Below are 25,288 nucleotides of genomic sequence, written 5' to 3' on the forward strand. Positions count from 1 at the left end.
TTGAGGCCTTACTATCCAGTAACATTCTCATATGTGTATCAGGAAGGTGAAACCAATGCATTAGAAAACCTGGAGGAGCTCTCTCCACTCATATTACCAATCTGACGTGTGTAAGGTGACAGACTGATTGCTGCAGTCAGCTTAAACTCTGGGTAAGCAGGATATCAAATTGCAGATTCTCTTACATGAAAGAAATCCTCCTTGAAATTTTCTTGTGCTCTGGTCCATGCCTGGGCTTCCCTTTCTACAGAATAAAAGTATGATACCCTGAGTCTTCTAGGAAAATTAAAATAAGCAAGTGCTTGACTATGGCACTGGATTTTTTTATAACTTAAACACTTTCAGTGAAATTAATATTTTAAATATATTTTGCTTAAATGACAGTTGTTAGTCTTACTGGTAATCAAGCCTCAGGAAAAGAATGGGAGGCTCAAACAGCACTAATATTCATCAGCAACCTAAAGGGATCTTTCAAAATTTAAATTAGTCAAGATATGTCAGTGTAATATTGGAACAATAGAGCAATGAATCAGGGCCCTGGTATTTTTTGTTCCCTTTCAAATCCAGGTATACAAGGAAGTAGAAAAGCAAAAAAAAAAATATTTGGGTCTCAAGTGAAACTTTGCGGAAGTCCAAGTGATTTCATTGTGATTTCAGAACACTTCAGCTCTGAAATATGGTGAGATACAGAACTGAGTAAAGAGTTTGATCTTCAAGATCCTTTTCTGGTGAAAAAATTGTGTTAGGTGATGTTGTGAGTATATATTGACTTGTAAATAGCTTATTTGAGAGTGGGACTGTCTCTCTCCCAAATAAAAAATGTGGAAAAATGTTTTTTTTTCCCCCTGGAATTTTTATTTTATTTAAAAATATATTAAAAATTCAATGGGACTTAGAATTTTCTCCCTGTTCCATTAAACTCAAACTACTTTCAGTTGAAATGAGAAGATTTTTTTAATATTTTTTAACCTCACTGGTAAAGAGAAACTGTATAAAAGACTTGAGATAAATCAGTGGAGTTTTTTTTCCAGAAAGCCTGTGCCATGCTAGATTTACAATGCTAGCTCCTACAAACTAGCAAATTGTGTTTTTGTGTGTCTCGAGATCTGTGATGTGGCTGATGATTTTGATGATTTACATAAACTGGTACTCTTGAGAGAGCTTGAATGACAGGAGGATTGAGATGAGGAGCTACTTCATTAGCTCCATATGATGGCAAGAAAGAGAAGAATATGCTTGACCATGTTTCCCTGAAGCAGCAGGGGAAAGAGATTTTTTATCTAATAAAATGGCTCCCATTTTCCATTCTTTAGGGAAATTTTAATTTTGTTTTTAATATCTGAACTCCTTCTGTTTAAGTAGACTAGAATAAGTGGCACTAAAATGACAAGAACTGCCCTCCTCCTGTCAGTCAGTGCTGTAGGAAATGCTAGAAGATGCTGTCCCTGACCCAGAAGGAGATGTGAGCTGACCAGGCAGGATGAAAAAAACCCTTCTCTGACCTCTCCACATGCTGGTGAGCTGCAGACCTGGGCTTTGTTTTCAATAAGTAAAACGTCTCTGTTTCTTTACTGATTGCTAGAAAGGGTGGGCACAGCACTTGCACTCTGGCCCTCCTGCATCTCTTGTGGTACAGCAAAAAGGGGGGACAACATGGAAAAGAGGAGCAGAGGTAAAGCAGTTACAAATTCATGTGTGGCCTAAACAAGGGTGAGAAAGTTTAATATGGTTATTAATTGTTATTGTTTTATGAAAAATACAAATCTCCACTCAAAGCAGCACAGACAAAGAAATCTGGAGTGACAAGAGTTGGGCAATTAATTTCTTTCCTCTGAAACAGGGTCCTGCCAGTCAGTTGTCTATTAGCAGCTGACAGTTATGGGTTAATGAAGCTGTAATTTGGTGTGTCGGGACAGATGGATGGTCAGGGCAGTGGGTGAGTTATAGAGGCTTAGCTCAAGCCTTGAAGGGGGATGAGAGAAGTGGGAGGACAAGAGCTGGAGAAGTTATCAGTGTGTATTTCCTTTAATGCATCAGGATCTGTTGTTTGTATGTCCTCTCTGCTGGCAAAGAATTCTGTGAAAATTATTTCTTTCTGACTTTTCTTTATCCCTTCACAGCACTGGTGATGGTCCTGAATAGCACAAGTGTCAGCTGGAGTGCCCGCATTCAGATGTTCCTTACCTTTTGTAAGCTTGTAGCAATTCTGATAATTATAGTCCCTGGAGTTATCCAGCTAATTAAAGGTACGAAATGAAAAGTAAATGCTTTTAGAGAGCTTTTATCTTATTTATACCCTCCACAGTCTTTCCCCACTTGCCTCTACCACATAATGCTTACAGCAGCAAAATCTCTAATTAGTTTGTGCTTGCTTAATTGAGGTTCAGTACTGTCATGTCATTGATTAGAGTGGAACTACATTGGAATGAACTGGTATTTCCTTCAGCATGCCAATAAGACTATTCCAATCAGACTTGCTTTTCAAAGGAGCAAATAGACTGCTCTTCTCTGTAATCTGTCTTTGGCTTGAACTTTGTGAAAGGGGCAGGATGGGATTTAAAGGCAGATGTGCATACACCTCCCCAGAGTATGTGCCCAGTCCAGGCAGGATGTCTCCTCTGACTGTGCTAGTCCCTAGCCATGGTACATGTGTGTGCTGGTAGAGGGGGCTTACAATTCACAGAATCACAAAATCATATGGTGGTTTGGGTTGAAAGGGACCTTAAAGATCATCTAACTCAAAACCTCTTCCACTAGGCCATGTTTCTCAAAGGCCCATCCAAAACCTTGAACACTTTCAGAACATCCCCAGCTTCTCTGAAAAATCTGTTCCAGTGCCTCATTACTGTCACAGGGAAGAATTTTTCCTAATATCTAATCTAGATGTGCCCTCTGTCAGTTTATAGCAGTTTCCCCTTGTCCTGTCAGTACATGCCCTTGTAAAGGCCCTCTTTTCACTGACACGTGCTCAGCTGCCTGTAGAAACTTTTTTTATACCCTGAGAAGCAGGTGTGAGATGGTGACAAGCCCCAGGTCATCCTCCTTACAACAGCTACACAGAGCATAAGCAGCCATTAAGCATAGGAGGCAGAGTAGGGAGGGAGCACTCTTGACTGTATTGGTGACAGATTTTACCTAACGAAAACTATCACAGCTTTTGGTTATGTCCCAGGGGATACACTTTTCTGATGCTCACAAACCCTCCCCCCCAAGTGAAGTCTTGTGTTAGTCAGTGTTATAGTAAGCTCTGTTTCCTCAGGGACAGATGGCTCTCTGTGGTTAATATAGACTCTGAAATAAAAGTTTTCCTGTGTAGCACTCTGCTGATTCACTGTTTTTGTTTTCTTGTTTTTCCCTTTCTTTCTGGCATTTGCAATGCCATTTCCTGTTGCAGATGACACATGAAATGTGCAAAATTTCTCTCGGTTCCTATCTGCCCCACTTTTCGTAGACCTTTGGAGCATGTCAAACTCAGGTTTGGTTGGGGATTGTTGCCCTGAAGTAGCTCAACTAGTGTCCCCGATTCTCCACTGGGACCTTCCTCTGGCCACAGTTTCTCCCTTAACCAAAAAGTCTATGCTTCAATGGGAATTTTGACTGAGGGCTCAGTCGTAAACGGAGTAAAGGGTAGAGGATGTGACTCATTGCTAATTTAACTCTGAATTAATTTTCTTCCTGCTCCATATCTGTGGAGGATCATTGCTTCTCAGGAAATTTGGGATATGGTGGGGACATAAAGCACTTAGTAAATGAATAAGAGCGTAACAAAAGTCTTGCATATTTGCACTTATAGATATGTAGATAATTCTTAATTGATGTACTATTAGTACAGTATTGATTATCATGGTTGGGAGCTACTAAACTAATTTTTCAATAGTAGAAATGTTTTAAGATTTTGGGTTTATTTATCTTATAAATGTTGCTTCTGAATGAAATGCCAGCAAAGTTCCTTCTGATTAAAATGTTGAACAAGTGAAATTTTCCACATCAAAAACTACTGAGCTCATTTTGCTCTTTCATGTAAGCTGATGTAAGTCACTGCTGGAAATGACAGAGCAGTGAGTGTCATCAAGCTCAGAATGCTTTGAAACAAACGAATAGGTCAAATTCTCCTACTGCATGAATCCAGATGCCACAAAGCCTTTTTGTTGGCAGATTATGGCTGCAAGGATTGGGTCAGAATTTAAGGTCAAGGGCAGAACTTGATGTCAGTGAACAGTTGGCTGAATAAATGTTCCATGATGTGTTATATTTTTTTTTAAAAGTAGTTATGACCAAAAAGCTTATTTTTCAACATTTTTTTTGTTGATTTTACAGGAGAAACACAGCACTTTAAAAATGCCTTTGCAGGGAATGATGCCAGTATTATGGGATTACCACTTGCTTTCTATTCAGGAATGTATGCCTATTCAGGCTGGTAAGTGGATAAAAGTTATATATATTTATCCTGAAAACAAACACTAGTATGCTCTAACAAAGACATTTATTTTATGAAGCTGTGAGTATCACATTCTACATCTTCTGCCAAGCTACATCATACAACTAGGGTAGTTCTCACTACTGTTCCATATGCTCAGTGGTCATTGTGCAAGCAGCTCTGCAAAGGAAAGATATTTCTTTTCAGTGTACAATTATATAAATATGCACTGACAACCAAAATAATCAAACCACAATAAAGGAATATTCTTCATTTTTCATTAAATACTTTAATAAAATAATAAAAAAGAATAAACTAAAGCTTTAATTTTTTTTAGTCAGTAATTACATAAAAAATAAATCTGTTACTCTGTTACAAAGTTGTGTGGCCCTTAGCCTTGCTTTGTACAAGAAGTATTTGGCAAGTAAGAATCAGTGAGATTGGTGTGGACCACAAAACAGAATAAAAATCTCTAGATTTTTACACTTCTTGCTCTGAGAGATTTGAAACTTAAAAGAAGTGCAACTGGCTTCCACAAAAGTCAAGTGTGATTGACTGTGAGCAGAAGTATGGGAATCTACCTTCAGGTATTCTGCTTAGAACTTTCAAGTTCTTTCTCTCTTTCCCCTCCAAAGTACACAGCAACTGCTTTGTAAGGTGCTGCCACTTCTTGAATCTGCCTGTACAATTTATTCATGCTCATGAGGGCTCCACATTGTAGTGCCAAAGGGCTTTTGCCGCAGCAGTGTTGGAGGAAGAAGACAGACTACAGTGCACAGAGTGGGCTTATTTTGAGATAGCTTTGTCTGCAGGTCTTCCCTTTGCTTTCCATAGGCTCATAGGCAGCCAGGTTCTTTACCTTGCGCAAAAAACGAGGGCTGCAAGATAAGGGGTTTATTTATTCAATTTGGAGGGACAATGGGCTGAGCATTGGAGTTCTCTACCCATCTGTAATTCCCTGGTTGCAGGAGCATTATAAATCTGTATACTGAAGTATGAACAGAACTTTATATATTAAATGGCAGCAGGGGAAGAAACCCAAGAGAGTCCAAAGCCTTTATCTGCAATAGATATATATGAAAAGAGCCTGGCATTTTGAAGCCTCATAGAAATGGAATTGATCATGTGGACCATCTCTACTTCCCCCTCTCTTCTATAACTGCTTTTGTCTCTCATATCCATACATGTAATGGTTTCTCACTTTTTAAGTATTAACCTAAGTTTTTGTATGAAAGCAATTTTAAAAGCTCTTTAATATTCAGAATTTCTTGTCTGCAAAATGCTTCATCAAAATACTGTTATTTTTTCCATATATCTTTACCATTTTTCACATAATGGTTCAAAGCCTTTCAATAAAAAAATATCTTTTTTTTTTCTCTTTACACCTTCTGACTTTTATTTCAAGGTCCTTATTTGCCACTTATAAAAGAAGTTAGCAGGCAAAAGACCTATTTTGGCTAGTGGTTCTTCCCAGCTGTCAATTTTTCTTTGTCATCACCTAAATTCCTCACCTCAGAACATGGAGGAGCAGACCATTAAGTGAAGTGTCAATATCCTTGCACTATCAGTTTCATGGGGCTAAATCAATATAATCAGCTGGATGTGAAGGAGTGTAGCAAGTGTTGATGATGCAGGTAGAATTTTATGCATAGCTCAAAAGACTGTTAGCTTTTAACTGCTGACTTTTAATGATACCACTTTGAAGAAGAAAAGAAAAGCGGTATATCTTCTGTGTGTGGGTTCATCCTACCAAGAACAAGTGTAGACTATTAGGTATATAGAATGCTGTCTGGAAAAGGACAAGTGGAGAAAAGAATGCAAGGAACCATGTCTTTGCATCAATGAAAGGACTGATGCTGGGCTATCATAAACAGTTTGTGTTGAAGGGACCTTAAAGATAATTTTGTTTCAGCCCCTTGCCAAGGGTAGGGATACTTCCTACTAGACCAGGTTGCTAAAAGCCCCATGCAGCCTGGCTTTGAACATTTCCAGGGATGCAGCATCCACCACTTCCTTGAGCAACCAGTTTCAGTGCTCCACCACTCTCACTGTACAGACGTTTCCTCCATGTATCAGTCTTCTGTGCTCTATGCACTAGGAACTTGAAAGACAAGTACTGATGTTTTTGGATAAGGTGGCAAAGAATTTCACGTTCAGTCACAAAATCACTATTTTTAAAAAGCCATCAGCCAGCATTAAGTTGTTCTGCTAACCCAGTTCTGCCCCAAGACTTGAGATGGGGCAAAGCTCCCAGACTTTCTGTCAGATCAGTTACCTGTTGTTTATTCAGTGCAGCACTGCTGGCTCAGGTGCCATTTGTCTTTCTGCACAAGAGCAGAAGACCAGCATAGGCACTGTATTGACTGCTCTGTTTAATTAGACAAGATCTGACTCTAGGCCTGTCTCCAAGCCAGGAACAATTGTGATCCAGTCAGGCACAGACCTAGTGCTAATAAATGTAGGACAGAGGGTTCAGTGACCTTGAGGCTTATGGTTGCTTTGTATGCAGGGCTGTGCCTGCTGAGCAGTTCCTATGAATTCCCATACAGAGCTATCTCTTGAATGCTACTGGAATATGATCAGGAGTGCAATCTGTACTGGAGGTTGTCCAAGAGCGTGCAGGGCTAGCAGCCTGTGTCTGAGATTCTATACAAGTTCTTGGTTTAGGAGGGGTTTTTCTAAGGCTTCAGTTATTTGTATTGTTAAGAAGCCCTTGCTGAGTACTCTTACAAGACTTCTTGCCAATATAATCTGAAACTGCAAAAGGCAGCAAACAAAAATGGAATACAAAATTTGAAGGGTGCATGTGTGTGTATGTATATAATTAGAGTAAGCCATTACCTCCCTAGTATGTCAGGAGAAAAAAGTAATTACACACTGACTTTACATAGTTATTGTCTCTTTCTTTTCCTGCTTTGTTGTGTTTTCTGAGAAATTCCTTCCTGAGTGTGGAGATCAGGGAAGGTTAAATATCACTCTCTCCTTAATCCAAACATGGGCCTGCAAAGCCTACTGTAATTAACAGCAGTGATTAAATAAAAGCATCTTCTTGATTCTTAGTGAAAGAAATACAGAATAAAAATTAAGAATATAAGAATAAATCTTATAATACATTTTATAACTATTTTCTAGGTTTTACCTCAATTTTGTTACCGAAGAAGTGGAAAACCCTGAAAAGTATGTACTTAATGTTTTGCTTGACTTTTGAAAAATGGTAGCGGAATTTAAAATGTTGTAAAAGTAGTGATCTTCAGAAGTTCTGTATGCTGGTCAAGCTGCTTGCCTTCCAGCAGATCTGGTATCTATTTGAATTGCAAATGCTTGAAGATTTGCTATTTTTGGTCTTTTGTGACCTTATTATATATTCTGCTTTTATGTGCATAGAAAACAGAAAATTGAGTAGATCTCTAGGGCTCCGGTTCTCCCCCTCAGCATACAAGTAACTATCAGTGGCTCCTTTCAGTGGAAGTTACTGATATCCTGTCAGGGAAATCTTGCCCAAGAAACTTACCTGCTGCAATACTTGTCAGTTTTGCTGTGTTTAAATATTAATCAAATAGTTAGTTCTACTTATTTTAGTTGTCTCAGAAATGCAGGATCTTGAATACACATCACATAGTATCCAATCTAATTAAACCGAACATGGGATATGGGTCCAAGCCTGTTTCCAACCAGAGATAAATACTCTCACATCACTTGCCTGTAAAACATAGAAAGAAAAGTTACTTTGTTAGGGAGAGTTTGATTTGTTCCATCTATTTTGGTAGATATATTTTGGTATGTGGGGCCAGTAATAAAAAGCTACTAACGTTTTCTAAAAGTTAGAGAAAATAAAATAATCGTTTTCAGATCAATTTGTTTTCTTTCAGGAAAATAAACTATTTACTTGATAAAGAAATTAATGGCTAAATATAATTTACTTGGGTTTTAAAAATAAGATAGCTGGCTGGGTACCAAGTTATTTTTTATTTTAAAAGGACCCCCAGCACTGTACACTGGGATAATATGAATCTGAGACATATGGGGAAAGAAAACCCCAAGCCATTGATTCAGAGCATACAGAAGGTTTTTGTTAGTTTCTTCAAAGTTTGAACCAAACCTGGTGCTGTTTCAGAGGTCTGAAAATCATTATAAGGAAATGGATAATAAAACATGAGGCTGGTAGAATGACTGGCAGATTTCCATTGTTTCAGTGACTTGGAGATGGGTTGTGTGTTATCAGTTTCTTTGATGTGATCAGGATATGCAGAGTGAGAATTGTGTGACTGGAATCTGAGACCAGACAGATGCAGGTAGAAAATACTGCATTAATATTTATGAGTAATCATTATGGCAGGTACCTATGTACAAATGGCTTTTTCACTGATAAAAAAATATTTGGTTCTGATAAAACACCATTTTAGGAGTTGTGGTTTAGTAAAACATGACTCTGGATGTATTTAAAATGTGTAGATGTGTCACCCTGAAAAATTAAAACCTTCTGATAATGTTTTCATAGTTTTAGTTACTTTCCCATGAAAGTTCTATAAACATAACTTGTTTATTCCTTCTAAGAAACTTCTTTTGATGGACATTTCACATGACCAGTGTGCTTGAGAAGGTGGTAACTTGATTGTCCAATCGCTGGTCATTGTCAAGAATCTATAAACAATGGAGTCAGAGAATAAAGTGGCTTTTTCCTGCTCTAACACTGAGGGACGTTCATGTGAATCATTTTGTGTCCTTTAGCAACATAGATGTACTTGGGGACCTGGTTTAGTGGTGGACTTTGCAGTGCTGGTTTAATGGTTGGACTGTAAGGTCTTAGAGGTCTTTTCAAACCTGAAGGCTTCTATGCTTCTAAGTGATTTGTGTCAGTGGAGATCAGCTGGCTAAAGATTCCCTGGCCTGGGACACACATGAACCCAAGCTGGATGATCTGGGGTTTAACTACCAAGGATCTGTGCTTTTTATAAAATCATGAGAGGCAGACATTAAAACCAAAAGACAACCTACACATTTTTTTACTTTTGAAAAATTGCTGTATGACAGACGGATTTTAAATGTGAAACTAAGTGTAGGAGTGAAGGGATTCTGGTCCAGGACATCTATTACTTCAGGAAATTCTGGGGAGATAGGTTAGGAGTCTTGGTGGTGTGATCAAATTCAGCTAGAAGCAATATAATTTGTAAATTATAATGCAGTTACCATCAATACAGCGTGATCTTTTTAAACATGCAGATGTCTACATCCTTTGGGACTTCTCATACACTTCTGTGTCTGCAGTTCTTTTAACTGGAATTCTTGGTAATTTTCATTATAATTGTTTTGATATATGTTGAGTTTTTTTGTGATTTGAGCCAGACGAGTGCCTATTTTTGAACATTTTGCTCTCTGCTGCATAGGACAGAAAAACATAGTTCCTCTCTTTTTTAAAACCTAAGCACCCCTTAAAGCATGATATAGCTCAGCTAAGAGAAGTGGTGCTGGTTCAATTCTGATGGGTTTTTTTTCCATTGCTATAACTTTTAAATTCTGTTTATTTTCTTTCTCTTTCTTCTGTGCTGCTTCTGCACTTCTCTTCACTCCTGGATTTCTCAGCTTCTCTGAGCTGAGCTCCCTGAGGATACTCCCTCACAGGGAGTGCCGCTTATCGCAATTCTCTGGGTCAGGACGAAAACTCCAAAGCTCGTTAGGATCTTGTTTCTTGTGTTTATTAGGATGTTATCACAAAACTTAGCAGATCTCTCCAGACTTTCTGCACAAGTTTAATTCGTCTTGCTCTTACGGCTCACTTTATCCTTGTAGGCACAAAATGGCTCTGAACTATGCAGTTCTTTTATATTTATACTTATTCTTAGCCAATTAACAATAGACACATATATTATTTTTCTTTATGACCCAATGACCCATCACCAGTGTGCTGCACTGCAGCATTTTCTATCCATTCACTTACTATTACCCAAAAACCTCTAGAAGAAGAACATGAAGAAGAAAGAAGGAAAAGAAACAACGGTCTAAATCCTCCATCTTGTCTTCTTTCTAAACTAGCTTAAACTCTAAACTAAGTTTTTCACCCAGTGACTTAAGAAAATTCTCTAATCTACACACACTTTTGACTTTCCTATCTAACTTTAACAGTTGTTTTCATTTAACACTACAAAAACATGCCCATAAATTTCACGTTGTATGAAATTCAGTGTTCTTCTGGATGTCAGAGCTAGGCATCAGAAACAAGGGTACACACTCTGTGTTTCAGACTCCAACAAATTGCAGCTGGGATGTGAGGGAGGAAGGCTATCTTTTACCACCTTGAAAGAATTTCTCTGTTCTCCAGGTTATCCTTGGAGAACTGCTGAAGTTATTTGTGCTGCTAGTGAGGATGTAGTACTGGAGGGCAAACCACATACCCTGGCTGGTTTAGTGTATTCCAGGATGGTACTGGAAATGAAACAGCTCAGTATTGCTAACATGTTATATAATAACATGTTATTGTGATAATATGTGCACTGTTATCACAAGGCTCTTAAAGCTTCCCTTCATCAGTCTTCCTCTTGAGGCTGCACTTTGAGAGGATGAATAGATGCCCAGTTTTTACAATTTCTGTGCAAAGGTATTATATAGAATAGAAGAGAGTGGGATTTTAAAAATTGCTAAATAAGTGGCAGGTGAGGGTGAGGCTTGTTGGGTTGTTACTGTCTGTGCTGACAGAGACCTCTGCATCACCTGTAAATGGGGATTCTGGACTCCTTTGAGCTGAAATAAGCAATTAAAAGAAAAAATTGGAACATATTTTTTTATCTGCTTGCCACCTGTGAATGGCTCTGTTGGAAAGATGTCCTGAACCAAGGCCTGCACAATCATTGTTCCCAAAGCTACAGAGCAAGTGAATAGTGTGGATTAATCTCAGTGACAACTGCCTCAGCTCCCACTAAATCCAGTGCAAATGTTAGATGAGCCACTAATTGTTCTGCTGTTGTAGGCATATATTAAGACTCAACTAGTTTTTAATTTTTTATTTATTCAGTTTTTTAAAAATTAAAATGCAGTCTTTCATTCTTGCTGTGAGCCTTATGTTAAAGGTTGCACTGAGCCACCTGGCCTAGTGGAAGGTGACCCTGTCCATGGGCAGGGGACTTAGAGCTACAACTCTGGTTGGTCCCTCCCAAACCGAACAATTCTGTGATTCTACTATACTGTATTTCTTTGTAGGTATGATGTAGCTTATTTTAAAAAGGAAGAGGAAAGTACAGGCTTTAACCACTTGGAGCTTGTAACAGCTCCAGGTATGCAATTTGTAATGTTTGTCAATGATTAGGATGAATGCAAATTACTTACAGCAAAAGAGGGTGAGCACAGTGAGGTCTTCTGCCTTGAACCTGCCAAAGTAAATATTTGCCTGAGAATCAGTCACAGTTGTGCATTTCCAGGTCTGCGACAGCTTTCTAAATAACTGAGGTAAATGATCAGCTCCATGCCTGTGTGAACCAGCAGGTTGCAAACCCCTGGTGAGCGTAGCAAAGGGATGTGCCAGGTTTATAGCAAATGGATGGCAGGAATGCTCTAGCAGAGAATAGGGATAGGGCTTTGAGCAACCTGGTCTGGTAGAAGGTGTCCCTGCCTATGGCAACAACATTGGAACAAGATGATCTTCAAGGTCCCTTCCAACCCAAAACATTCTGTGGAGGTGGGCCCTAGAACATATCCTGAGATGCATTGGAAGGCAGAAGCATCTGCTATTAGGCATTAAGTTTCCCAGACAGGGATTGCATTTCTTTCTGTGGTGTATAGCACCAGGAAAACCTTTTGGAGTATGGCATGTGTCATTGGGAATGCAGGAGAGAGGCAGGGAAAGGGGGATGCTTGTGTCCTTGCCCAGTCCCCTTTGTGCTCCAAGTGGTTGTTTGTAGAGGCAGGAAGGGCTTTGGATGCTGTGGGAATCTGTGGAGGTGCAACTGCCTGCCTGGGTGCAATAAATTCCATGCTGTCTTGCTTCGAAAAAGACAGATGTCTGCTAAGGAAGGCAGAAACCTCCACTGAAATAAATAAAAATGTAAGCCACCACCCCCCCAACCCCCCCTTCAAAATATTATAATCTCGAAATCGAGGTGCTCTCAGGCAAAGATATGGGAATAGGAATAACAGGTCTTTACTAAGGAAATTAAAATAAAAATGCAGTAGTACAAAAAAAGAAAACTAACAAAAAAACAGCCCACTGTCAGAGTGAGAATACAACCTGATCCCCTGTTGGTCTGGGTGTTGGTAGCAGTCCAATTAAATGATGGCTGCAGTCCTCCTGGAGTGACAGTGTGGTTCTGTAGAAGCAATGATTCTGTAGAAGGATGTAGTTTTCCTCTGAAGGTCCAGTGGTGGTGTAGATGGGACCGGTCTCTCCTCTGTGAATCCAGTGGAAAAAGGCTGCTTGTGCTGTTTTAAGTCTTCAAAGATATACAGGTAGAAATGCTTGGCTCCTCCCCCTGGGTGGAGCATCTCAATATGGGAAGATGTCATTTTATCAGTCCTGCAGTGAGACTCAATGCCCCATTAACAGAAGAGATCCCCCTGGAGGGAGGATGGGTCATGGAAGAGGTAAAGAACACTGCCCCACCTGGCTTTAATAGATGGTAATAGAATACATACTTTTGGTTACATCTTGCATTTCAACCCAAGACACATAAGTAGGATAAATACTATGGGTCTTAGGCACTGGGGTACCGAGGCAATATGAAACCCTAGAGGGGGAGAGCTGAAACAGAGACAGTCGGGAATGAGCAAATCAGGGAGCAAGCACCCTTTGCATTACAGAAAGGAGAAAAACAGACTTAAACATCTCAAAGTGAATGTCATTACTTTTTGAACAGGATTTTGGAAGTAATGTTGAATTCTCACTTTGGAAATGCCACCGTTCCTTCTTTTGTGTAAGGACATTATTATAACCCAAATAATCATAAGACGTAGAAGTAGCTGTTCCGCCTCTCACTAAACCCCCTTTTGGTGTCTAATTTTTAAACAACAAATTCATTTTCCTTTTTTTGAAAATTATGCTTTGAATGTACAGGCTGGATCAATAGCAATTGTTTCAAATAAAATACCTAAATAATCCTTGAAGCAGAGCTTCACCAAAACAAACTTGTGCACCTACATCACATGGAGCTTTGATCTTTTTTATTTTCTTACACTATAAGGATCAGTTTAAAACTGAGGTCTTACTGTAATGCATTATTAAATAATAGGTGAATGAAGGGACGACCAGGTCTCAGAGAGTTTGTCAACTTGAAAATTGACAGGAGCCATGTTGTCTGAAGCAGGAAATTCAGAGGACTAGAAATCATTCATGTTGAATGTTTAGACTCATTTCTTGTACTTAATCTTTGATTTCATCTGTATTCTTGAGCACCCACTATGTACTCTCAAAAAACAAGCTGAGTTTTTTCAATCAAGACCCTTAAAGCAGCTCATGCCTGAAGGGCACTTCCCTCTTCCGTTTCTAGGTTGAGCAGAGTTCAGGATCAGTGTTATAGTTGATCAAGAATTTTGGTAGCCTCCAGACAAGATGTCACAGCAGTATTTTCACATCACAGCAACATCTTCAGAGCCTTGTCAAAGTCAGTCAGGTTATGTCAGATGCTGGCTAAAGAGAATACCATTTTAACAAAATTGTGCTCCATCCTAACTATGATTAGATGGTTGGCCTGAATTCTTCAAGTTCTGAAGATTAGGCTTGTGTTGGAAGAAGGAGAAAATATTTCACTGAAAGGGGAGGGAAACTTAGACTCAAATTCCTTACTAGTTTCAAAGTAGTCTTGTCAAGGGGACAACTTGAGAGATGTTAATTTATAGCCCTTATTTTACTAAATAATTTTATTTCTTTGGCAGTGTAGACTTTTGTTGGTGTTGTTGAATTTAGGAATTATTTTACATTTGTTGGATAAAAATGATAGAATTTCAAAGGACGTGGATTCTGAAAGCATTTTACAGCATAGATTACTTTTCAGTTGCAGTTAAGTACTATTATATATATTATATATACTATTTGGCATAATCTGATTTACCAAAATATGGATATGATCAAGTATCAATATCCAACTGAAATGGACAAAGACATTTCGGGGTTACAGAGTGTGTTTTGGTTTTGGAAGACGGGTGTCTGCTAGGGAGGGCAGGAGTCTCCTTTGGAATGAAAACGTAGACTCCCTCCCTCTGAATTATTATAATTTTGAAATCAAGGGGCTGTCAGGCAGAGATCTGGGGATAGAAATAACAGTTTTTTACTAGTGTGTATAACAAGGCAAACAGACCACAATAACTACAGCATTAACAACAAAACAGAACCAGGGACCCCGTGACAGCGCTGGGCAGTGCTGGGTCTCCCCTTAATGCACATGGCCCCGAATACAGGTGAATACAGGCTTTTTATTTACAGAAATATTGAATACAAATGCATATTCATAACCCAGTTGCCATCCACTTTCCACTTCCTATGCTAATTGAGAAAAAAGCAATTAAGCATGCGTAGTTTGTTCCTTGAAATGGATCGGTGGTCCTTTTATGAGTAGGGGTCACAAAGGGGAGGAAGGGATATGGCTCTTCCTTGTTCTGACGTTTCTACCTTTTCAATGCAAAGTGACAAATGAACCCTTGGCTGAACTCCCAGTTTCATATCTTCAGTGGGTTGCTGATTTGCAATTGTCTTATGTTTTTGAAGTTCCTTACCAGATTCTTTGTTTCTCATTATAATCCCAGATGAACAAGCATAAAGTTGACAGACAATTGGTTATTAGCCAATGATTAACCTCTAATTTTATCAAATCCTCTTTATCTACCTTAAATTTTAGCAAGGTCCATCTATTTATTTTCATTAGATTTAATGGGGCTTATTTTTAATTAAGGCCTCATCTTCTCTAAAATCTTGAATTCTTCAAAGTTTGTCTCAAATCCTTTCTTTTTTTCCACTTTTTTTTTTACATTTCCCTCCCCCCCGTTATTGAACCATTTCATTTGCAAATATTTCATTTCCGTTTGTAAAATAACTGTGGTCCAGCCCAGGCAATCTATCATTGTTTAAAAAGTTACACAGTGCGAAGAACATATTATTGAGATGTATAGTGTTTATAAGTGTGGTCTCTGATAGATAAATCATGTCTTGTGCTGTTGAAAAACCAAGAAATTAATTGCTTTGCTATGACCTTGGGGTCTAAGATTAGTCAGTTTTTCTATTAGATTTTTCCAGTGTTCTTCTCACTTCATTTATTCCTTCTTTTCCAAAGCACCAAGAAACAGTAGCTGTATAGCAAGTCACCAGAGCTTGATGTCATCTGACATTTTGTAAAATTAGGATATCAAAACGTTTGATATAATCTATTTTTATACTGCTTTTAAATAATGTGAGTGTCATGTCTAGCTAATGTGCCACCCACTCATTCTGATTATAGAGTCAACTTTGCATCTGTGAAGACTGAGAGAGCGAAATAAAGTATTAGGGGTGTTATCTTCAGTCTGTCTGAGCTTTATAGAGATGCAGATGGATGGAAGTAGAATGGTGGCTAAGTTGCTACAACTCTTCTAGCTCCCTTGTTATTTTTAGCCGTCTGATTTTTGGCGCTTCACATTAAAATGCAACCCTCTATCAAAGTCAGTCAGAAACTTGAATTGCACTATTGCTCATTGTCAATCTAGCCACTGATTAGGGATCAGATTCCCAGTAATCAAAAGACTAAAAAATATTTTTTGTGTTAATTGAGAGAATGCAAGCCTTTGATATTTCTGCCTCTCTGCTTCTTGCATTTCTTTTTTGTTATCTTATAATTTAATGACAAGATTTACTCTGAGGAGGAATATTAATATCAGTACTCTTAGACACTAGAAAGATTCATCTGCCTGAAGTTTGAAATATTTCTTGTGTCATTATAGTGTACTTATTCTTAAAAGATACATTTGACTCCATTTTCTTCGTGTCAGGCTACAGTGCCAAATATTCAGTGCAGAAGTTATAGGATTACATAGTGATATTTTATCTGAAGATAATCAAAAGAGACAAATGCTAATCTTTCCAGTATTTTGTAAAGTGCATTTGCTCATGTGAATTCATCAGTTTACTTTAAAGGAAAATCCAGGTCACTTAAGTGAGCATTTGCATTTTTCCTCTATATATTATTCGTGTCTTGGTATTTTTTGCACTTGAATACTTATCCTTCAGCTTAGATTGAGGATGTTCTAATTAGCCTCCCCACAGCGATTTTTATGTCACTTTAATAGAAGTTTTATAATTTCTAAATTTGACATCTAACAGCATTACAGTCTGCTAAAATTCTTTCAGTTATCTGGGAGGCATCTCGGATGAAGCATCCAAACCTGGTGAATTCAATTAATTTCTACAGTTTATTTGTTCCCTCTGTAAGTGATAAATCTGTGTTCACAGATCTATAAAATCCTTTAATGGGGAGCTGAATCTGCCAAATACAGAAAAAAATTAACTTACTAGCTGAAATGTACTTTCATGAAACCAAGCATGGGTTTTGCTATTTGTAAAATGTATGGAAAGCATTTAAGAATACAATTCAGTAGTATTTGTGTGTGTTTGAGAGGAACAAGTAGACAATTACTACCTCTCAGGGGAATTGACTCACCAGCGTGAGACTATGGTTAATAAAATGATCTTTACTTCTGTTTTCTCATTAACCTTATTAGCTCCTTACTATTTGCATGACTCAAATCTTCAGCTCATTACTTATTGTTTCTTTTAGAAATTACTAATAATTCATTTCTGTAACTAAGTATTTCAGTCTTGGATGCGTGTTTTTAATAATTCAGATTTATGAAATCTCAGTATGTAAACTTTTTTTCCTTCATAAATTTCTTTTATTCCTTTTAAGTTGAAGGATGCCACTCTTGCTGGAATTTGGAAATTCTCTTATGAGCGGGATCCAAATAGTCTGAGTTGCTTTGCCTTTGTTTATTTTCTTTTTTCATGCCTAATTTGGGAGATTTTAGACCAGGCTTCTCAGGGCCCCATCCAACCTGACCTTGAACATTCCTGAATTCTGGCTCCAACCTTTCCTCTTTTCACTTTTGTACTAGTTTGAAAGCAATCAGTGAGAGGCTCCAACTCAGAACTACAATTTTATCAGAAAATTAAAATAAACGCAAAGAACACTGGCTCAACCTGACAGAGTCAGGGTACAACCTGACATCCTGTTGGTCAGGATGGTGGTAGTAGTCCAATTAAATGGTGGCTGCAATCATTTTGAAGTGATAGATGTCATTCTGTTGGTGATCTTGTAGAAGGGTCTGGTCTTCCTCTGAAGGTCTAGTGGTGGTTATGTAGCTCCTGTGATTTCAGTGGATAAGGCTGCTTGTGGTGTTCCAAAGATTAGATTATATCCAGGTAGGAATGCTTGTTTCCTCCCCCAGGGTGGAGCATCTCACAATGGGATGATGCCATTTTTAATCAGTCCTGCAGTGAGACTCAATGGCCCATTAACAGAAGATATCACCCTGGAGGGAGGATGGGTCATGGAAGAGATAAAGAACACTGCCCTACCTGGCTTTAACAGGTGGTAATAGAATACATACTTTTGGTTACATCTTACATTGTAGCCTAAGACAACTCTCCATCCCACTCCACAGGAGCTGTGCCATAAATGCCCTAACCTTGACAATCTCTTGGTTCTGCTGACAAAAAATGTGATTGAGTCACTTTTACATTCACATTGCATGTGATACATGTAAATGATTCAAGGGTTGCGACTTGCTTGTGAGCCCTAATTGGAGTCTGTGATAGGATTTGTTGGGAGTCACTGAATCCAAACAATATTTCCAACCAGGGAAAGAAGTGAAACTGTGTTTTTAACTGTGTTATCAGCTTGAGTTAAAATGGAGAAAGGGTCAGAATGGAATTGGAAATGGTAACCCAGACTAAAATCCAAATAATAGGTTTCTTTAACCAAGAAAGTTAAAGTTTTTTGTTAGCTTCAGTTACATTGGACTGGATTTTTGGATTTGATATTGTGGATTATCCTGTAGTCTTGTAGTGAAGACATTTCTTTGGCCCTGTAATTTTTGAGAGTTTCAACATAGTAGCTACCATATATAGTATAATCAACTGAGGATACAGATTTGGTCCTTCTGTTCTTATTTTCCTTATTCTTGGCCATTGAACACAAATTCCTCCCACCACACCTGAGTGTCCACTGCCCCATAGCTGCATTGGGTCCTACTTAACAGCAGTGCTGTGTCACAAGAGAGAAGGAATAGAGAGCACAGCTAGAAAGCACAGTGTTCTGTGCAGTCTGAGTCTGGAGGGATCCAGATGTATGCAGAAAAACACTGCAAAACCCCTGCCCTGTGTTTGACAGCAACTTTGTGACTCAGCAACCTTTTCACTCAGCACTTTGTGTCTGAGCTGTGCTCTGAATTCACCAGAGCAATAGATGCAGGCAGCAGAGGGTCTGGGAAGATGACTCATTGCATGAATTGCCTGTCATCGGGGTGATCAAAGGGAGCAAAGGCTTCAGCAGGAGGGATAACAGATTTCATTGGGCACTGTTCCTTTCCTCTGAGACAGGCAGAGACAGCGACTGTGTGTACCTACTTCTTTCCAGAGGCTGCATGTTTTCCTTAGGCATTTAGTTAGGGACTGACCTAATGGATGCTGTTACAGTCTACGATGTTCAGAGATGTGTACATGACATACAGCACATATTATTAGATATTTTTATTTATTTTTCCTTTTCTTGTGGGCAGTTGCTTACTTTTTTTTTTTTTTTGCTACCCCACTTTTTTGGTTGCTTTTATCACTGCTGAGTCCTGTGGCGAATTTCTACACCATAAAGAGATGACCCATGGGTGCTGTATCTTTGTCATTGGCAGCTGCTTTCTACCCAAATTTAGCATTTGAATTGGTTCACTTGTCTTCAGGTCTTTGTATCTCCTACTTCCACTTCATTATCTTTCTATTTCATGTAAAAAAAAAAGAAAAAAGAAAAAAAAAGTGATGTTCTGTTTAGAAATTGACTGCAGTGAAGTGGCAGGGTTTGAACTGATAAGCCAGTCAATATGTGTAAATTAGAAAAGAGACTGATGTAATCTATAGTGTCTCTAAAGATTTCAAAGATGTACCTTGATCATTAATTAAGACAATAAGGATGTCTTATAAAACTGCAGTTGAGAAGACTAATGATTCACTATCGAATGAAGCCAGGCAAGGTCACTTGTATAATTGCCTTTTCTAACATTTATATTGATTGTACAAAGTACTTCTTCTCACATGAAAGTTAAGCTGAAGGCTTAATATTCAGGACTAGGCAATGCAGTTTTCATACCTAAACTTTGAGGGCACACTAAAGAAACACAATACTCATCTTTTTCTATGTATTTGTTTGATTTTTATAAACCAAATTATTATTTCATACAGACTTAACTTATAGCAGACACCTGGCATTGGGTGTTGGAGAAGAGTGAGTGGGAAAATGGCAGAATAAAAATGAGTGCTATAGATGCACAGATAGACGCAGCATTGCTCTGCTGGGTTCTATTTGTGGATATGTGTGTTGAAATTAATAGTGCTACCTCTGCTCTTTCTCCCCTAATTGTCTGATACAGAATCTGATTCTAACTCCTTTTATGTCTCAAAAATGTAATAAGGATACCACCAAGACATTAGTTAGAAATCAGGAAGATAGTCAGCTACCTGCAAAATCATATCTATTCAGCAAACATAGGTGTAGGATGGAAGGAAAAAGATAAATTGCAAGGGCAGAAAGTGTAATACCATACTGCTATATACTAACCCAGGACACTGGGTTAATAGTGGTTGTTCTGTGTGTGCTGTTGGGAGGGAGGATGGTAAAACATCATGGGAGTGCATGCTGCCTGCAGGATTGTCCCCCTCTAAGGCAGCATCTACATTAAGGCAATACTTCAGAAGCCATTGCTATGATACGTTTGTTTCTGTTTATGTAGATTCTATGGCTTAAGATAAAAGAACCAGCTTGAAATGAAAATGACTGGATGAATTCCTTCACAATTCTGGAGACAACTGAATTTTTTTGAAGTTTATTTGTTAGAACTATTTGATAGTTCTAAAAATGCATCATTGGGGCAGGATCTTACTGCAAGAGAGATGGGTGGGAGAGGTTCCTGCAAACTCACTGGGTGAGTGGACATGCAGATGCCTGGGCTGCTGTGATGCATGTCCTTATTTCTTTTTTTATCCAGGGCCAGTGGAGAAATTGTGTCTGGGCTAATGTTTTCTGAGGGGATGAGGATTGAGCAAACTGGTCAAAGGGAAGGTGTCTGTGTCCATGGCAGAGGGTTGGAATTAGGTGGTCTTTAAGGTAGCTTCCAACCAAAACTATTGTACTATTACAATCTTTTTACATGTTACTGCTTTTGTTAATTCATTGGTGGCAATCAAAGATGCCATGACCAGGTATAGGTGAGGTTTTGCTTGCAGTGTACACAGAAGGGGTAAACATCTACATGAAAATAGACACTTAGGATACAAGCCCCCAATCAGGTTTTCTTCTGCCAAACCTGTGGCACCTCTTTTGAGGAAGCAAAGACCGGGGAGCTCAGCTGGAGCTTCCTGCCCTCCTTCCTGCTTCAGAGTGGAGAAAGTGTGTCCCAGGTGCCAAGGCTGTGTCTGGCTGCTGCAGAGGGTCCTGCAGCCACTCTGTTTCATGGAGCTTTGGTGTCTCCAAGGTGTGAGGATGTGACAAGACCACATGCTGGCCCTGTCTGTTCCCTCAGTGGCTATTCAATGTGTGGTGCATGGTGTTGTTCCACTGCACAGCAGATTGTCCCTTTCTAGCCCTCATGGCTGATCTTGTTTGCCAGTGTGATAACCTGCTGAGTGTAAGGTTTGTTTTCTTTCCTGTTGCTGGTTTTACTTGTTGGTTTTTTAAATAATTTCTGTTTGTTTATGTGAGTCATGGTTACTATGAATCAGCTCTCCTAAGAAAGTAAAACAAATGTTTATCTACTGTCTGGGTAGCTGGAAAAACTGTAATCTTTATTGTAATTTACCAGCAGGGTAATGTAATGCAACACAAAACATCGTAACCTTTAAAGTTTTCATTGCCCTTGATTTTCCTTCATTTTCACCAGCTGAAACTTGTACAAAACTGTTCTAACATCTGTTTCACTGAGGGACATAGCAGTACCTGTACAGAAGGGTGGCAGTATCCTTGTTATGGGGAACCTGAGCTGCTCTGCAGAATTTTCATGGTGGGAATAAAAATCCCTTACAAGACTGATGTTTTGCTGAAGGTCCAGAGCTGTAGAAAAGAGTGCATTTTAGTGGAGAGATGATAGGTTTCTCAGAGCTGAGCAGCTCTTCTCTTGGCCACAGGGAAGGTTCCATTAGACATTTTCATTCTCTTTTGGTGGTTCATAAGCACGAGGCCTGACTGAAATTACTGGAAAAGAGATGGGCAACAGTGTATTAGGGGTAGATAGAAAAATTAATAAATTCACTGGGGTGACAAGTCCAACTGAGGTGGTTCAGAACAGTTGCTGCACACATCTCTTGTCTTGGGTACTAGGGGTGTTGCACTCTTTGTAAGAGCAAGCATGTTTTATAGAACTTCTGGTGTGAGTGCTGCTCTGCATTGTAGGCAAACCTCTCCCAGGGTCTTCCCACTTTAAAAGCGGAACCTGTTTTTGTCTGATGTTTGAGCTCTTATTTCTGTATTTACCAACAGCATTAGCTCTTGTGGAGGTGACTCAGAGCACTCACGCTAATGTTTTGGTCTGAGATTTAAATCTGTGTTTCAAATAGCACTGAAATCTCACTGTAAACCCCAGTCAAAACCATGAAATTCCTTATGAAGTTGTAGATCAACCTTTTCTCACGGGTACTGTCAGTGTTGGTTTATAGCCTGGGTATAGAAAAAGGTCTCACATCCGTTTATCCAGGTATTTGTGAAAGCAAACCACCCCCACTACATATGGTTAGTTATACAGGGCAGCAACAACTACTTTAATTCATAGTGCAATGTTGTGATCTGTATGTGGTGTATCCTCTTCTGGAGCCAAAGGGGGATGTCCCTCTTCTGTCACTTTTTATTTCCTTTTCTCTTTAATGCTGAGCCTCAAAACTGAGGAAGAGCAGAGTGCTAAGGCAGTTTTAGGTGAGCAGGGTGTTATACCAGCACAAGTAGCAGCATCTTGCTTGCCATTAACAGTAAATCTTTTACTGGAGCACCATTAGGCTGATGCTGGCTGGCATCATCTGACAGAGGTGGTGAGATGACTGTCAGAGAAAGTAAGAGACAGCATTTTTTACTGTGATAATATATAAAATCAGAGAATAAAATACAAACAAAGCAATGGGCAACAAAAATTGCAAGGGCCATATGCTCTTTATTGCAGTCATGCACATCAGATTGGAGTTTTATAATGCACAAAGAGTCATTAACATGTGCCATGCCACCATGAATAGTTATTCTTTAGAACAGCACGGTCAAAATTCCAGTAACAATGGTATTATTGCACACAAGGAAAGGAATATGTTCCACTTAGTTCAGCCAGCACAATAACTTACTCTGATACTGTCTTTTTGTATGAGACATTAAATGGGGTTCTCTTATATGATTGTTCATCTTTAATAGGCAGTCAGCTTGCTGGGTTGTATTTAAGATATGTAATAGTCATATCAAAACAAGACAATGTGGCTTTGTACGTCTTTTCTGTAGATGAATACATCCTTTCTTGTGTTACACCAGAATTTCCATCAGAAGAGCGTTGATCTTAGCTAGTGAATGCTAAGATTCTTAATCCCCTGCAAACCCCTTTCCTGCATGGTGGCTATTTTATGTGAGTGCTTATGGGTGTGCAGATGTTCTGGGACCAGGTTCTGGTCACTTACAGTGTAGCTTACATGTTGATATTTGGCTGTGAATATCTTGGAATTTTAAACACATAGTGATAGTGATATTTTATTTATGGAACAACTGTTGTTAACTAAGTGACCATTAGGGTTTTTAGTAATTTAAATTACAGTACAGGCTATATCCATGAAATGTAAACTAAGAGGATTTATATAAGATTATTAACACTTCATGGGTGCTGTGAAGTGAATAATCTGCATTTCACAAGTTGTGGTGCTGTGGTTTATTATGTCAATCCTCATTCACTTGTAACACTTGCTGTTGAACAAGTGCTGTTATTTGCATCTTCACCTTCTCATTATGTTTTGTTTATTGTGAAAAAGTAGACTATATAATAATATTTAATTTTTTGAAGTGTGATGGAATTAAAAATCCCTTACAAGAACAGTTTTGATATCATCATTTGAAAATGTCTAACAGCAGTTTAGAGACCTCCTCCATAGAGAATGGATAATGAATAGCACTCTGATATGACAAGAAGTGTAACTTCTATGTGGGGATATTTTAAAGGAAAGAAAATTTACATTTATCCAACACTGTAGAGGAATGACAGACATTTCTAGTTTATCATATCTGTTTATTACAGGAAAAAACAGTTGCTAAGCACAACCAGATAAAAGTAAAGATTTATCCACAAGGAAAATAGAAGACTGTGGAATTCCTTTTCCTAGGGCAAAACTCCCATCAGAGAATAAACTGCTTGTGAGTCTAAGGGAGAAATATTTCAATGGATGTGAAAATAAGCAGAAATGCTTTAGGATTCTTGCTTGGTGATTGTGAAAGCCATGAAGAGAAGTTTTTTCTTAGTTGCAGGTTGTTGACAGAGTCACAATGCTTTACTAGAATGACCATGGAGCACGGTGCATTACATATTTTCTCTGCTCTTAAAAACATAATTTTTCCCACAGAGGCCCAGATCCTGCTATTTGTTTTGTGCTTATTTTTGTTACTGAAAAAATGTCTTGCAAGCACTATTGCTAAACTAACAAGAGATTTGTCCTGTTCCACAGAGCTGATGTTTTTAAATGGGGGCCTGCAAGAAAAATGAAAACAGAATTTTGTCTTGGTTTTGGAAGACAGGTGTCTGCTAGGGAGGGCAGGAGCCTCCCTTGGAACGAAAAATGTAGACCCCCTCCCTCCGAATTATTATAATTCTGAGCTCAAGGGGCTTTCAGGCAGAGATCTGGGGATAGGAATAACAGTTCTTTACTAGTGTGTATAACAAGGCACACAAACAACAATAACTACAGCATTAGCAAGGAAACAGAACCAGGGACCCCGGGACAGTTCTCTCAGCTGAGACGGGATGGAGGAGAGGTTTTGTTTTCACAAACCCCTCGGGCAGTCAGTCCCGGTGCTCCTGCAGGGCTCTGAGGAACAGTCGGCTGGAACAGCAGGGATGAGCTGAGATCCTGGGCTGGTGGATGAGGTGTATCAGCAGCTCCGCGGCGGTGGCTGGCACTGCCACACGTCCCGGCAGGACAGGGGGTGTGAGGCCCAGCAAGGAAGAGGGAAGAAGGAGAAGAAGCAGCAGCTCCATCTGGGTGATGGCGAAATTCCCTTCTCTCCACCGCAACAGCTCCCAAAGTGTCCTTCTCCGAAGCTGAAGAAACCCACCAAACTGTCCCCTCCCTCCCCTTTTCTTGACCCCTTCCCCCCCTGGGCCCAGACGAACTCTTTGTCTTCTTCAAGTATCCACCAAGTACCCGCAGTTAGGTCCCCCCCCCTCGCAACTAATGGGTAAAAATTCCACAGGTAACTAAAAGAACGACACCTAACCCCCAACAAATTTTTAGCAGGATCTGTTGCAATCTATGGAAAAAGGAGTAATGATTATAAACCAGATAGGTTTACGTTAGATACATGGAAGAAGAGGTTTACAATGAGGACTGTTAAGCTGTGTGCTGCAAATTTAAGATCACATTTGGAGTTTTCTGGATTTCTGTTCTATGTCAGAAATACAGTTCTTTCAGTTTGCTATATGGGCTGTCCCACATCTGTA

At 39.1% G+C, this 25,288-nt stretch overlaps 1 protein-coding gene across 2 annotated transcripts in view; it reads left to right on the forward strand.

Annotated features, from left to right (window-relative positions):
* The window catches only part of SLC7A11 (solute carrier family 7 member 11), a 68,900-nt gene that overhangs the window by 14,069 nt on the left and 29,543 nt on the right, over positions 1-25,288 (forward strand). Inside the window, exons 4-6 of one of the 2 annotated variants that reach the window (XM_005525549.2) lie at positions 2,121-2,246; positions 4,318-4,417; positions 7,550-7,594. In XM_005525549.2, coding sequence (XP_005525606.2) covers positions 2,121-2,246; positions 4,318-4,417; positions 7,550-7,594 — 271 coding nt within the window. The remainder of the gene's footprint in view (positions 1-2,120; positions 2,247-4,317; positions 4,418-7,549; positions 7,595-25,288) is intronic. The other variant, XM_088056277.1, reaches the window with a different exon arrangement.

Source organism: Pseudopodoces humilis, chromosome 6 (assembly GCF_049639895.1).
Source record: "Pseudopodoces humilis isolate 2021_Gansu_Grassland_sample_001 chromosome 6, ASM4963989v1, whole genome shotgun sequence".
Classification (NCBI taxonomy): domain Eukaryota; kingdom Metazoa; phylum Chordata; class Aves; order Passeriformes; family Paridae; genus Pseudopodoces; species Pseudopodoces humilis.